We start from the raw sequence: 15,714 nt of genomic DNA, 5'->3' as shown, positions 1-15,714 counted from the left end.
AGAAGCGAGCTGAGACTGAAATCAAGTCCTTGAAGTCTGAATTTAACTCAATTATTGTGCACAAAACTGTGGCTGAGGAGAAAGCTCAGCGTTTCAAAGAACTCTTAGATGAAGCAAACAACAGGCTTTTGAAGCTACAAGTGGAAATGGATGCAGATAGGTCCAACATGAGACAGAAATCAGAGGAGTTGAGACAAGAAACTTCTGAACTAAAGAAGTCTGTCTATGTGTATCAAGAACAAATCAAGTCTCTCCAAAGAGACAAATCTGCTCTGGAGCAAAGAGTACTGTTCCAGAAGACAGAGGTCGATGGCTTAAAAGACCAGCTCAAAGTCAACCAAGGAAAACTTCTACAGTGGACCTCTTTGGAACAGGAGAGCACTCATAAGTTGAGGTGCTTGGAAGACGAGTTGTCTTCCAAACAATCTGAGGTAGAGCAGATGACATTCAGGGTGAATGAACTTAATAGAAAAAATCAGTTATTGGAAAGTGATACCCAGCATCTTAAGGTAAGTATTGAGTCAATCCAGCAGGACAAATCACATGCTGACCAAAAGATTAAAACCCTGAAAGGTGAGGCAGAGGTTTTGAAGGAGCAACTGCAGAGAGCCAAAGAAGAAATCAATCTGAAGACAAGAACAGAGAAGGAAGCTCAACTCAAAATCAAAAACCTTGAACTAGAGCTTCAGAAATGTTCCTTGCAAGTGACACAGCTTACCAGGAAAGTAGAAGAACTCAAGAAGATTAACATGGAGACTGAACGGTCCATTAAAAATGTCAAAGCAGAGCTTGACAGAGCATCCATCGAGATTGACAGTAAAGAACAGCAAATTAATATACTCAGATCCCAGGCAGAAAGTGCAAAATCTCAGGTAAAAATTGTTGAAGAGGAACTTCTGAATAAAACACAGGTATCTCATGAGCTTCAAATCAGACTTAAAGATTACAACGAAGAAGCCAAAAAGAACACCGAGCTACAGCAGAAGATCAAGTCTCTCATGTTGACCATCACCAATTATGAAAAAGATATTTCGATTCTCAAAGCAGAGCTGAGTTCTAGAACCTCTGAGAGGAATCTGGCTAATCAGAAGGTTCAGGAACATAAAGTCGAGATAAATAACCTGAACATGGCTTTAAAAAAAGCCATAGGAGAATCTCAAAGGGAGTCATCTGAAGGTAAAAAGAGCTTGTCAAAAGTTCGAGAACTTGAAAATGAGCTTTTGAAATGTAAGCAGACGATTAGTAGGATCAGTGGAAGTTCAGAGAAGGCCACGGTAAGCCTGCAAGAGGACATTTCATCTCTTCAGAGGGATAAGCAAACAGCTGACCAGAAGTTACAGGTTTTAAAATGTGAATTTGATGATCTTAGTTCCACTCTAAAAAGAACAAAAGATGAGCTACAGCGAGTGACTGAAGAAAACAGGTTAAGTCAGTCCAAACTCAAAGAGCTGGAGGCAGAACTCCAAAGGAAAAGTTCTGTTATGCGAGAATTGAGCTCAAGCGCAGATAAATCTGTGCTGAATTTAAAACAAGAGCTAGTCACTTTTCAGAAGGATAGGAATGCTGCAGAAGACAGAATCACAAGTTTAACTCTGCAAACACAAGAGCTGAAGCAGAAGTTGAGACAGACCCAGGAAGAGCTTAAACAGAAGCAAAATCAAACAGCAGCTGCTGAGCTGAGGTCGCAAAAGCTTGGTGAACAGTTGGACACCTGTAAAAAGATGCTTGACGATCTCAAAGGTAAGCTCGACTTGCAAAAGAAAGGCTACGAGACTCAACTGCAGCTAGTGCAGGCTGAAATTGAGCAAAAGCTTTCGCGCTTAAAGTTGGAGCATGAGAGGAAATTAAAGGAAACTGCCGAGAGAGACAACAAGCACCTGTCTCAAGAAGTGGAGAAGCTGAAAACATTAATTGCTAATGCAACAAAAGCAAAACAAGAGGTTGAAGAGCAACTGTGCAACGTACGCACACAGTTGGATGAATCTGACAGGCAGAGGGGGATACTTGACCTTGAACTTCTCAAAGCAAAATCAAAGATTTCTGAGTTAGAAACTGAGAAAATCAGAGTAAAATCCAATATTTTTAAACTTGACAGTATTCACAAAGACAGCTCCAACGAGATATCAAAGTTAAAGCAAATGTTGACAGAGACTGAGCAAAAATTAGACATCTCAGAAAAGGAAGCAAGATCTCTAAAGGAACAGATTGTTTCATACATCAGTGAAATGAAGTCTCTACAGGAGAGGAATCTGAAGCTTGAGGTAGCAGTCAGTTCTGAGAAGAAGCATCTAAAAGAATTGGAGGCACTCGGACAAGCCAGTCATCAGTGTGCTAAAGATGAAGAGCTGGCAAAGCTAAAGACTGACCTTCAGCTGACTCAGAAAATCGTTGTGTCGTACGAAGAAGCGAAACGGAACCTGGAGGAGGAGCTCAAGAAAATGAAAATGAGCTCTGAGGTACGACTTCAAGTGCATTCACAGTTTTGTAAAACTTTCATTAAAGGTGAAGTGTGTCGTTTCTTGATGTGTTTTAACAATGTGCAGAGAGAGCTATATGTAAGGGTGCTCTCACACTTGGTTCCATTGCTTGGTCCGAACCAGAGTTCAGTTACTCCCCCTGTATTCTATTCGCACCTGTATTTTGTGGGTCAGAATCATGTGGGTCTGGTAATCATGGTCATCAAAGCGGCAACTCTTTTTTGTTGTTCGGTAACGGCAACGCTGGACAAAGCAGAAAAGTAGATAGGGTTGCTTGCCTCACTTTTGTACGTTGGTCTGTCTAGCATTAATGGTCTGCAAAAGTTCTAGAGAAGTCCGTTTTTGCTGGAGGCGAGCAATTTGACCAATCATACTGTAGCTCATCAATAGCAGTTCATTTCTGAGACTGAGGACAACTGCGTTCATATCAGCAGCAAACTGCACTGGATTCCACACGAACCATACCACAGTCCAATCTATTTTTTTTTTAAGTGGATTCGGCCACACTTTCTCAGGTGCAAACCTGAGTTTGAAAAGCAGTGTTGACTTCATCCAAATGAAGCACATTCTGACAAGCCAACCCAAGTGTCATTTGATAGTTGACTGTTCTTTTGCAGAATTTGATCATCACGTTGCAAATTTATATCTGCCATGATCACTATAAATCTTAATTAGAATTATGTTTACCAACTGCTTACCCCAGATAGTAATAGCGCCATGTTAATTGCAGCAAGCATATATTTCTCACTTGTGTGAATAAAAGCATTAGAAGATGGGGGAGAAGGGCAGAATGAAACTATTAATAATTATTTGTTGCAGTTCTGTTGATGCAGAAATGACACACTTCACCTTATTTCTTACATAAATATATTTAATATATAAATGTATAAAAGTAATGTATTTATTTATATAATAAAATATATGTATTAAAATGTAATTATATAAATGTGCAGAAGTGACATCTACACTTATTTTGACATATTTTCATGCTTTAATAGCATAAATGATCTCATGCTTGCAGGTAGCTACACTGGAAAAAGAAAAAGTGCTGGAGGAGCTACGAAAAGTAAAGCAAAGCAAAGTGCAAGTGATCAACGAGAGAACGCTGGATTATGCTACCAAGAAACCAGCAAATTCAGTTTCACTCCAGAATTCAAATGCTTTTGAAATACACACAAACCAAGTGATGGTTGGTAACAGTCAGAGTGAGATCACTGACACTATACTTAGAAAAAGCTCAGTGTCTGATAAAGGCAGGTCTGGTAAAAGCCAGACTGTTTCATTCAATATCATTGATTCTGATTCCTCCATCGATCTTGCTTCTGACTCGCCTATAACAAGTAAATCAAAAGGGATAAAAATGGAGTCTTCTTCCAATAAAATTCAAGGTCTCAGAGGAAGGATAAGTATTAAAAAGTTGGTAAAAACAAAAATAATTACTCAGGAAATTGCACTCAAGTTGCAAACAGGCCTCATTACTATAGAGGAGATAGAGGCATCACTTGCTCAATTCACTGGTAAACCATCCTCAATTGCAGGTGTTTACATGGAGTCTAGCAAGAAAAAGCTGTCCTTCCTAGACGCTGCAGCAGGAGGAATTATATCTAAAACCTATGCCATTGAGTTTCTGGAAGCGCAAGCTGCCACAGGATGCATCATTGATCCTATGACAGGTGAAGCGTACTCACCGTCAGATGCTTTTGAGAAAGATATCATTACTGGGGATCTCAAGGATAAAATAACTGAAGCTTACAAAGCAGTCAGTGGTTATACTCATGCTGGGAAGATTCTTTCAGTGTTTCAAGCTATGGAGGAGAGAATTATAGACAGGCATCGAGGAAAAGCATTAATAGAAACATAGATCACTACTGGAGGGTTGATTCACCCATTGATTGGATGTAGGGTTCCCATGGATGGTGCGCTAGAGCAGGGGCTCATAAATCAAGCCACATTTCAAAGTCTCTACGATCCAGTCAGCAACCCAAAAGATTTTCACTTCCCAGAAACAGGGCAGAAGGCGTACTATAGCGAACTGCTCCGAATCTGTGTGTATGATGTCAACGGTGGAGTGTATCTTCTTCCTTTTGGTGACCAGCATCTGTACACCCTCTCACCATCCAACAAACACAGGATATCAGTCATCGACACTTCTAATGGTGCGAAAATGTCAGCTTACGAAGCATATAAGGCTGGCCACATTGACAAGAGAACCTACCTGTTTCTCTCACAACAAGAGAGCGAATGGCAGGAGATAACAATCATGGACTCAAGTAGGAACCTTCTACACATCCTAACAGACCATAAGAGTGGGCGGCAGCTTTGCATTGAAAATGCTCTTAGTCTGAAAATTCTCCAAATGGAGGAGCTCAACAGCTACCGGTGTGGTCAGCTCAGTATTTCTGAGCTCGCTGATCTTTTGATTTCCAGAAGAGTTGTCTTTAAAGTCCCAAACAGTCCCGTCGCAGGACTCTGGGATGTGTCTTTGAAGAAACGACTCCCAGTTTTCAAAGGACACCAGCAGAACCTTGTGGACCGACTCACCACGCTGAGGTTGCTAGAAGCCCAGGCTTGCACTGGAGGCATCTGTGATCCAGCATCTGGAGAAAGGGTTCTGATTAAAGAAGCTCAAGATCGAGGACTCTTGGATGAAGGTTTTGCGAGACAGCTCCAGCAATGTGAGCAAGCCTACTATGGTATCATTCACCCTCAGAATGGAAAGACTTTGACTGTGGCTCAGGCAATGCAAGAGAACCTTTTCCCGAAAGATGTTGGAGTGAAGTGTCTTGAGTTTCAACTGGCGACTGGTGGGCTCATTAACCCAGACAGCCAAGAGAGAGTCTCTTTGGAGGATGCGATACAGAATTGTTTGATCGACAAAGCAAGTGCTGTGCATCTTCAGCATGACAACTCTCATTCAAAATGCATCACCTGCCCCAAAACCAAGCGAAAAATGTCTTTCAAGGAAGCTCTAGAAAAGAGTGTCTTTGACAGCCACACTGGGTTCGTCCTTCTTGAAGCAACAAAACCCCATAGTACTGGCAATTCTTCATCCTTCCAATACTTCTGGACCTATCGGCACTTCTGATATGGTTCTGGACAGTGTCTAAAATCTAAAATCAGGTCATTTTTGGTGAATGTTTTATGAATGGCGGAAAAAGAAATTGATATGGCTAGTTTATTTTCATTTAGCTTTATCAAACATAGAAGAATATATTGTTATCCTGAAAAATATCTAAGTCATAATGGTGAAAATGGGAGTCTTTAAATATGGGATTTTTTTCTACTGTAAGATATTATTTAAAAATGTCTCATATCTTGTGATCCATTTATTTCTTTTCAATGGCATTTTTAATTTATTGCCAAGCATGCTTCCACATAAAATGGCTGGGAGCTTAAGACCTGCTGATTTATTGTTGTATATTCTATTCAAACATAGAATTTAATAAGCTAATTGTGAATGTTTTACATTGTTTTCTAATCCACCCTACAATTTTTTCCCCAATGATTTTAGAGGTCTGTTGATGATGAGAAGAAAGAGCATGGCGATAAGGTTAACAAGTTGTTAAATTGGATGTCCAGTATGAAAACAAATCTGAACAAAGATGCAAAGGCTCAAAGTGATGGCAAACCCAGCACTGAGAGCACTAGTAAGCCCCAGGTAAACAAGTCAAACTACCTGATTGTTTTTTTCATTGTTTTGTTCAACAGATCTTCAGCTTTGGATCTTACAGGTTAAAGGGTTTGTTCACCCAAAAATGAAAATTAGCCTGTGTTTTACTCACCCTCAAGCCATCCTAGGTGTATATGACTTTCATCTTTCAGAGGAATCCAATCGGAGTTATATTAAAAATTGTTCTGGCACTTCTACGCTCTATCATTGCAGTGGGCGGGTGTTTCTGTTCAACAGTCCAAAACACATTAAATAAAGCACGTGCATCCATCATAAAACGTGCCTCACATGGCTCCGGGGGGTGAATGAAGGCCTCCTGTAGCGAATCCATGCGGGCTAATTTTCATTTTTGCGTGAACTATCCCTTTAATTCATCTGTAGCTGTTTTAACGTCAGCATCTTGTTAACATAGTGAGCATTTCAGGGAATTGCTTTCATCATTTCCAAACTTTGCTAATGTCAAGCACATCAGAACATACACATTTCCATTGTTATGTTTCTGAATAAAGATTATTTTGCATCTCTTCATATGTTTGTGTTGTTCACATACTTGTTACCTTCTTCTGTTATCCACCCACATTTCACAGAAAGTATTTACCCATAAAGTATCTATCCATGTATTGCAAGTAGTAATTTATATAATCACAATAATCACCATTTCGTTAGATCACATCTGAACCAGTCATCAGGTTACTTCCTATTTTTCACTGTTACACAAGAGACAACAATGATAATCCAATAAATTGTATCCACAAGCACATACATGACTCAATCAAATACATCCACAGCATACATTACATGTACAGTGTAATAAACTGTACAAATTACACTGGGCATTAAATCACTGCATTCTTTGGTGGTTACAGAATTTCTTGCTTTAGTGATGCTGTTATATCTCTACATTTCATCAAACACAGTCCTGCACACCACTCATTTTGGAGTGCTGCTTGGTTGTCATAGCCAAGTAATTTAGGTGGTAAATGTTCTGTCGACTGACCCAAAGCAGAGAACAGTTAACATGCCATGTAAAATAAACCGTTTCCCAAATTAGAAAGTTGTGTCTGAATGACCATTCATCCATCTACAGTGTCCCTAATGACAGACCTTCTTCCATATACTTCTCCAAACAAAAGCTTTAGAACTCAATCGTGATGTTTATATAAACATGGCAACATATCTTTAAAAATACAGTGGGATCCAAAAGTCTGAGGCCACTTGTGGAAATGCTTGTATGTTGGATTTTCTGTTCATTACAAACATATTATCGGCCTAACAATTTGACTGGAAAGTATAACAGAAAAAAATGACATGAATTTCTGAATTTTTTTGCTTTAACATCACAAACTCCATAAGTGTATGTAGAACCTGATGATCATGTCATCTAGCATGATTTGTTCTAAGAGCATTTTATGCTTCAGTGGGACCAGTAACTTTTGTACAAGGCAGTTCACATGGTCACAAACTTGATTAGTTATCTATAACTGATTACTTAATAACTTTGAATATCAAGTTGGCTTAGTTGGTAGCACTGTCACCTCACAGCAAGAAGGTCCCTAGTTCAATTCCTGGCTGAGTCAGGAGGCATTTCTGTGTGGAGTTTCCATGTTCTCCTTGACTGGGTGCTCTGGTTTCTCCTACAACACAAAGGCATGCAGAATAAGTGAATTGGAGACACTACATTTTCTGTTTGTGAACTCCAATGAATTCCACAATTGTCCCCCACCTGTGGTCTGAGATGCTGGGATAGGCTTCAGCATCCCACTGACCCTACAGAGGATAAGTCCGTTTGGAAAATGGACAGATGTATAGATGGGAATTACAATACCTTCTTGTTTGAACTTTGTTTCTTTTACTGTTTTAGTTGAAGTGTGGTCATGGACCTTTGGATCCAAAAAAATATATAAGATCAAATCATGGAATTTGTTTTCAGATGTTCAATAGTATCATATTCCCACATTTTCTGCAAATTGTATGGCTAATGGTTGTTTAGCAAACATTTATCTGCATTCCAATGGTTAAATGGCCTACAGTAGATGTTGGATGAAGTGGTTTTCGAAGTCATCTCAACCTAATTGTGATTTACTAAACACTGTGCTTGTAAAGCTTTATTGACTTCCTATGTTTTATTATAGATGTCACTGGAGGAGATGGTGACAAAGAAGGAACAAATTGGAGAAGCATTGAGAACTACCCAGCTGATGCTAACCAAACACTGTGACAAGTATGTTATGTCCACAGAAGGGAAAGCATTCACTGAGAATGAACGGCGGCTCTAATAGCATTGTTTCTTTGCATGTGCTTGCGAATTGATTTTGTGAAATGTTTTCTTTCACCAGAATGACTGAAGAAGAAAAGCAAGAAGCAAAAGAACAGCTGAAATCTCTTCATCAGGCCTACAGTGAGCTCTCTCAACAGTGTTCAGATGCAGCTTCCTCAGCCGATCAGGTGAGATAAAGATATTCTGCCACTGGCAACCCAATGCTGGTTATATATGGTGGTTATTGTGTGTGAAGTGTAAACACTTTCTCCAATGGCATGACTAACCTTTGTTTTGACAGCTTGAAATATATAGCATGGTAAGATCTCAGCCACTTTAACCCTTTAATCCCACCATTGCGAAGATGAAGAAAGACTTTGTGTGTAATTGAAAACTTCATGGTCAACTGAGTATGCTGTAAACATACATTGCATGCCAGCCACTCTCACTCTTTCTTCACAGCAAACCCTGAGGACATTCTTTTTGTCTACATGGGGTTCAGCACACTGCAGATAATAACATAATGCCCAGCGAGTTTTCTCTAACAGTGTTGTTCTACAAAATACTAAGAGTTCTGTTCACAGATGCATGTAAGCTTTTATTGTGTGCCATTTCTCTTGCTGATGACTTGCACTGTTGCACACGAGCTAGTACAATCCATGGACCGGGTGAGTATGTTTGATCATTTTTATAACCAATATTGCAATGGAAATGTATCATGTTTGAACATGCATTTAGAACCATCTTGATTTCTTTTATCTCTTTCCAGGCACTGCAGGTCATCCAAGGGATTCTGGATGTTGAAAGTGGAGCTGTCATGTCTGTGTGTTGCTCAGTGAACAACGGCCTCATCGACCAGAACACAGGACTTGGTCTTCTAGAGGCCCAGCTTATAACCACTGGACTCATTTGGCCTGAACAGCACTTGTATATGGACTTGGAGGACGCATTCAAGAACAAACTTGTGGATGACGCGATGTGCAAGCAACTGCAAGAGTTGAATGAAGCTAAAAAATGTCTTCAGCATCTCCAATTTGCTTTAGAATCCTTGCCGGTTATAACAGCCCTGGAAAATGGGGCTATATCTGAGCAAACAGCAATAAAGATCATTGAAATCCAGCTTGCAACTGGAGGGTTAAGACCGACATACACTGGTGATATTCTACATCTGGAAAGGGCTTTTCAACTTGGCCTGATACCAGAGTCACTGTTTATCCAGATATTGGAGAGGAAGGATAGTTGGAAGAACTTGATTGACCCCAAAACTGCAGAAAAAGTCACACTTAGTCAGCTTATGCAGAGGAGCATTGTGCACAAGCTGACAGGACTTCGCCTGCTTCCAGTGAAACGTGGAAAAGATGGAAATATATCCCTGATGTCTGGGAGAGAGATTAGCATTATGAAAGCCATGCACGAGGGCATCATTGATAGAGAGACCATGTTTCGGTTGCTGAGCACCCAGTTGTTTGCAGGAGGCATAGTTGACCCCAAAACTGGCCGAAAGCTGACTGTTGAGGAGGCCTTATCCGAGAGTCTGATCGATCAGGACACTGCGAGTGAGATACTGAGCCATCAGGCCCAAAATGGTGGCATTGTTAATCCTTGCAACAGGTCGAGACTTACCGTCGATGAGGCTGTCCAGTGTGACTTAATAAGCTCCAGCAGTGCATTGTTAGTTCTGGAGAGACAGAAGGCCTTCATGGGTCTTCTTTGGCCTAACGCTGGTGAAATTCTCTCTTTCTCCACCTCTCTTCAGCAAAACATGATCACAGACAAACTGACGTCTGAGCTGCTGCGTAACCGGCACAAAATAACAGCCTTGTACATACCTGAAACCTCTGAGGTAGTTGACATTGACTCAGCGGTGGAGAACAACTTAATTGAGACATTTACAAAAGAGTTGTTGAAGACAATAGAAATCCCAGATGTGTTCCCTGATATAGATGAACTGAATAACAGGTTTTCATCCTGGCTGGTAATGCGGGAGCTTCAAATCGATGGATCTTGTTCAGCCGGTGAAGAAATCAGTGATGAAAACAGCACAGATGCACCATCTCCCTCTGAGGCGAAACAGTTATTTATTTCCTACCTCATGATGAATAGCTATATGGATCCAAAGTCAGGCCAAAGACTGTTGATCTTTGATTGGCAGTTAAATAAAATGGCTAAATTACTCTTTGAAACATCAGAATCAGAACATGTAGATGAGACTAGCGGACTTCATATGAAGGTTTCAGAAGAGTCTCAACTGAATAACAACATTTCTGACAATGACAACACTTGTCTGATTGCCGATTATAGTGCTTTGGGAGAATTACAAATATGCGAACCTTTGGAAAACACAACAGAAAAAGAGCATGGAGTGGTGAATTCTACAGCATTACACAATTGCCTAAAACCTACTCTACCCTCTGAATCTGTAATAAATACCATAGAAACTGATCACAAATGGGATATTTTCCTAGACAGTGTTGAACATATGACTGTAATTGAAACTAACAAACTGTCTAAGGATTCTACATGTTCAAACACAGACAAGTGCCAAGCAGAAACAAGTGACGTAGCTTCTCCTCAACCATCGGAAGCAATGCAGTTACCACAAACAACCTTTTCTATAACAGCAACTGCCTCAAGTTTGTGCTCGATGGAAGTGAATCCCGAATGTCATGATGCCAGTAAAGGCAAGGAAAAACATTCAAAAGACTCCACACTATTGTCCAGTGAAACAATCAGTTATACAGAAATGCCCTCTGAATTTCCACATACAGAGGTTGTGTGGGATGACAAACTTGAGAGAGATTATGCCATCCATCTTCTTAAGGCACAAGTGGAGGAAGGTGGGATTTTAGATGTCACCTCTGGAAAACGGTATGACCTTGAAGCTGCTCTTGGTAAAGGCCTTATTGATGAAGAGACTGTCTTGGAAGTACTCGCACTGCAGCTTCAAGAGGATGGTTTGAAAGAGACCGAAAATGCTACATTGTCAGTTCTGAACATTTCTGTAAATAAAGGCTGCATCTCAAGTAAGGTAGCACTACAGATCATGGAAAAGCAGAACCTTCTGGGTGGTTTCTATGATGCAGCAGCTGGAAAAACCATTCACATTTGTGATGCTTTAGAGACGGGTCTGATTACTGATGATCTCAGCAGAAGTGTTCTCTCTTCAGAGGCAATCAGGAAGGCCATCATTGATCCAGAGGGAAAGTGTGTGCTCAGTGTAAACGATGCCCACCAGTCTGGGATGTTGGATGATGAAGAGGCTGAGAGGATGCTACATTCACAACAGGATGAAAGGGAAGATGTTATGGTGCCTGACTTAGCAAAAAGAGGCCAGATGAGCTTGAGATCAGATGAAGCCACGCAGGTATCTACAGACATAGCATGTGTGAGCAGTAGTCAGGGTTCTCTGTTACCCACCATTACAGACACACCATCTAAAGGTATTTCAACAAAAGACAGTATGTTTGATACAGTTTCTGAGACTAATGGAATAGGGGAGGATTGTGATGAACAGTGTGCTAGTTTCAAGACTACAGATTCCAAAAACGACATAGAGACTACAGATGAAAGAGAAAGAGGTTTCACTTTGGAAGGAAATGAGACAAAAAGACCACATAACAGCGTGGACACTTTTGTTGTTGATGATTCTTGTAAAACTGTAAGTCCTTCGCCATGTGTCAGGCAGGTGGCATATCTTGAGACAACGGCGAGTCAGGTTGTTAGCCCTGTACAGAGTGACTCTGGGATATCATGTTCATCACAAAGTGATATCTGCTCTGAAGAAAGGAAATCAGAGAGTGTACCTAATCCTGAACAGGAATTCAACAGGTCCAAAGTGGAGTCTGAATCAAATGCATATTTTGACAAAAGGCCTTCTGAGGGCTTAAGCACTTCGCTACCAATGGTAGAAAATGTTGCACAAGTTAGAACACTTGCTGAACCACAGTCAAACTCATCTTTATGTTGCACAAGTGCCACTATAGCAGAGGTGAATGTAAGTACCGATGATCAGCACACATTAGCTCAGAATATGCTGAATGAGAAAGAGGAGGTGTCATCTCAGACCAATGCATCATATAAAGCTAAATACTCCAATAATGTAAGCGAGAACCTAGATGATGAGCATTCTGTTGAGGATTCAGGTGTGTTTAGTTCTGAAAATAGAGTAAAGGACATGGTTAAATATGAGGACAGAAATGCACCACAAACAGAAGTTGAGCCCAGTGTGGTCTGTGCAGAAAGCAGTATTGACTGTAAGGTAGAAAAGAATGATGACATTGAAAACTCTGTAGGTTTCAAAGGATCTGAGGACACATGTCAGCTCAATTTAATGGATTTAGTTGGATCAACGGTAAATTCCGAGCAATTACCACTTGAAATTGTTACTAATTCTAGTCAAGGTGATTCAAGTGGAGGTAATCATAACATACAGCACCCAAGTGAGCAAGGCATATTTTGTAAGACCACTACAAAAGATGAGTTAGCCGGATCATCTGAATCAGACTTTACAAGTGACAATGAGTCATCCTTGGGTCATTGTTCACAGGATATAATCGCAGAATTCAGTGATTTGCAGTCTGCCCGCCAAATTACAAGTCCTTCAGTCAAAATCATGCTTGATCAAAATAGCGAACAAAGCGGAGACATCTTCAACCAGTGTCAAGCTGGAGATACAGTGGTTGCTGAAGGTGTACACCAAGATGATCTTCATTTACCTCACATGGCAATGGCCGAAGATGAAAGTTTACCAAAATCAATGGGAGGCAGTGATTTAAAGTCTTTTTTAAATGAGTTGATCCAAATGAAGATGGATGGAGCAAGTGTGGATGAGACTCAAAAACAAAAATGCCAAGCCATCGATAGCATTATTGATATTATTCAGCACCACTCTGGAATCTCACCAACCAATCATCCCAACTCAAATGAGAGAGGTGGGGATCCTGATATCCTCTTGGATTTGAAAAAACATGAAGAACCAAGAGAAGCTCAGAACTGGCCATCTGATGAGAGTAATGATGAACCAAAGCATCAGACTGATCTACTGGAGATGATTCAGGGGATCTCCACAGATAGAGATAAAGGAATGCTCGAGGAAGTGGATGGAAAGCCAAGCAGCCCTTTGGGAGGCACTGACCTGAGAGAAGAAAGCATGGAGGCCAAAATCATTCCTGTTCCGACCACAGATGCTGCTGCTGCTGCAGATGACGACTTCCAGCAAACCGACTCGAACCACCTGGTTTCTATGGCAGAGGATCCATTCATACAGCAAACAGACGGAGTCAAACCTAGAGTGAGTACTGATACTACTCTCAACTGAGTTAGATGCAGATTTTTGTATTATCAACTCTGCGTCATCCAGATGCATGTTTTGGATGAAGGTGTAAGTATAATGGTGTACTTCTTGCAGAGATATTCCACCCAGAATTACTTGGAATGTGTTGGGAGGCTTCAGGATCACTGTGATACTCTTGAAGATATAAGAAGTGACTTGCAGACCAAGGGTCCGTTGGCAGAAGACATTGAGGGGTTGCATTGTCAGTTAGAGGAAGTTCAGGTTTGTCACTTATAAAATATAAAGCCTCAGTTCCCTTGACTCACAGAGTTGTTTGCCCGTGCCTTCTTTCTGCATGCTTATCTGCAGGGTTTGAAATTAACACCCGCCAACCCGCCAAATGCGGGTAAAAATCAGATGTGGCGGGTAACTCTGTCAAATCACTAGCCAATTTGGCGGGTTACTTTTCATAAGTTATGTTCACTCATTAATTTATTTAGAAAGTTCATGCAAGCCAAATCTGCTCAGGTTTAGCGAAAATACTGAACTCGTGAGACATCATGACATTGGCTACGTTCACACTGTCAGTTTTTGAAACACACCTACTTTTTAGCAGCATCATATGACCCCTTTAAATGGGGTCATGAACTGAGAAACCAAATTTCCCTTTATCTTTTGACATGTAAGAGGTCATTGTACTAAATACATCCAGTAACTTTCAGAACTCAAAACTTTGTCATTAGCCTAAAAACAGCACTGTCAGTTTTTGGGATTGACAACCACATTTTCTTTACAGGTGTGAGCCTCGAAATGTCCAGTTCACACAGCAGCTTATTGTTGTGTTTAGAATACTGTCTGTATGAACGTGCAACGGGAACTGAAAGTCTTATCACTTTCTGACACGACAAGGGTCCAGCCAAGCCGCGAGTTCATCCGTCAAATCTTCATTAACCGACAGCAGCTTTTAAATTTGGGTGGACAGTGGAGTATTTGAGTCGCGCGCAGAACACACAACTGACGGGAGTGGCTCTGGTGGAAAACTGACGGGATCTAAAAAAATTTCAGATGACAGACACGCAGCTCATTTCTCCGTCACTGTAAGTTACCGAAAACAAACATGAAAACACGTAACACGGTAGACATGCATTTGTGCGGCAGAGCGGCTCTCTCTCGCACTGTATGACGTGACAGACAACTAGTTGTCCAGTCCTGTTCGGTTCCGTTCACACAGTGTGTGTGTTCCGAGAATACGGTTGTGAGTCCTGAAAATTTACAGGTGTGAGTTCGGTTACAGAATGTGGTTGTCACGCCTTTAAATAACCGAACTGTGTGTGAACGTAACCATATTAAGGACTCAAATACAGGACTGACAACCGTATTCTGCTGCTGTGTGAACGTGGCCATTATCGAGTATATTGCAAAAACCAAACAAAACACTTTATGTGATGAAGTCTGGTTAGACTAGTGCACGTACGCATTTAGAGTGCGTTCTTTCACTGCATTATTCAGTCTATTAATATGCATTAAGAATGATCACATAATTCAAGATAAGGGGCAGAAAATGTATATATATCATTTCATATAGTTAATCAATATCACACGAAGAGTGCCGTTTAAAAAAAATCAGCATGGTTACAAATGTGATATTGATATTATACAACAGTTCAATAAACAATAAGTTAATATCAAGAGACTTATGTTTTAGACACCATATTGGCTGTTTTTGTTTATTTCGCCAACAAAATCATTACAAACACAGCCACAGTGCTGCTTTGCGTCTCTGAGCAACATGATGGCATTTCGTTCCTGAATTAATCAACAGTTTAAATGATTCGGTTCAATCGCAGTGACTCACTTAACAGTGACTTGCGGCCCCCTACAGGCGGTTTTAATTGTTTTAATTTTACATTTAAAGTATCTTTTCATTTTTAAAATAATTCCAAATGTCAGTATTCAACATTTCATGTTTAAAATATCAAAATGTATGCATTTGTAACTGCAGGTTAAAGCATTCCATGTCCCTCTAAGCTGCATTAAC

The 15,714-nt window shown here is 40.5% G+C and overlaps 1 protein-coding gene across 11 annotated transcripts in view; it reads left to right on the top strand.

The window, feature by feature from the left end:
• Positions 1 to 15,714, top strand: part of dst (dystonin) — a 171,392-nt gene that overhangs the window by 88,665 nt on the left and 67,013 nt on the right. For all 11 annotated transcript variants that reach the window (XM_016477159.1, XM_016477158.1, XM_016477160.1 and 8 more), the window contains 3 exons: positions 5,989 to 6,135; positions 8,280 to 8,368; positions 8,484 to 8,592. In XM_016477159.1, coding sequence (XP_016332645.1) covers positions 5,989 to 6,135; positions 8,280 to 8,368; positions 8,484 to 8,592 — 345 coding nt within the window. The remainder of the gene's footprint in view (positions 1 to 5,988; positions 6,136 to 8,279; positions 8,369 to 8,483; positions 8,593 to 15,714) is intronic.

Source organism: Sinocyclocheilus anshuiensis, unplaced genomic scaffold (genome assembly GCF_001515605.1).
Source record: "Sinocyclocheilus anshuiensis isolate Anshui unplaced genomic scaffold, SAMN03320099.WGS_v1.1 scaffold1540, whole genome shotgun sequence".
NCBI lineage: Eukaryota > Metazoa > Chordata > Actinopteri > Cypriniformes > Cyprinidae > Sinocyclocheilus > Sinocyclocheilus anshuiensis.
The sequence above is the reverse complement of the archived record's forward strand: the minus strand, read 5'-3'. Positions and strand labels throughout refer to the sequence as shown.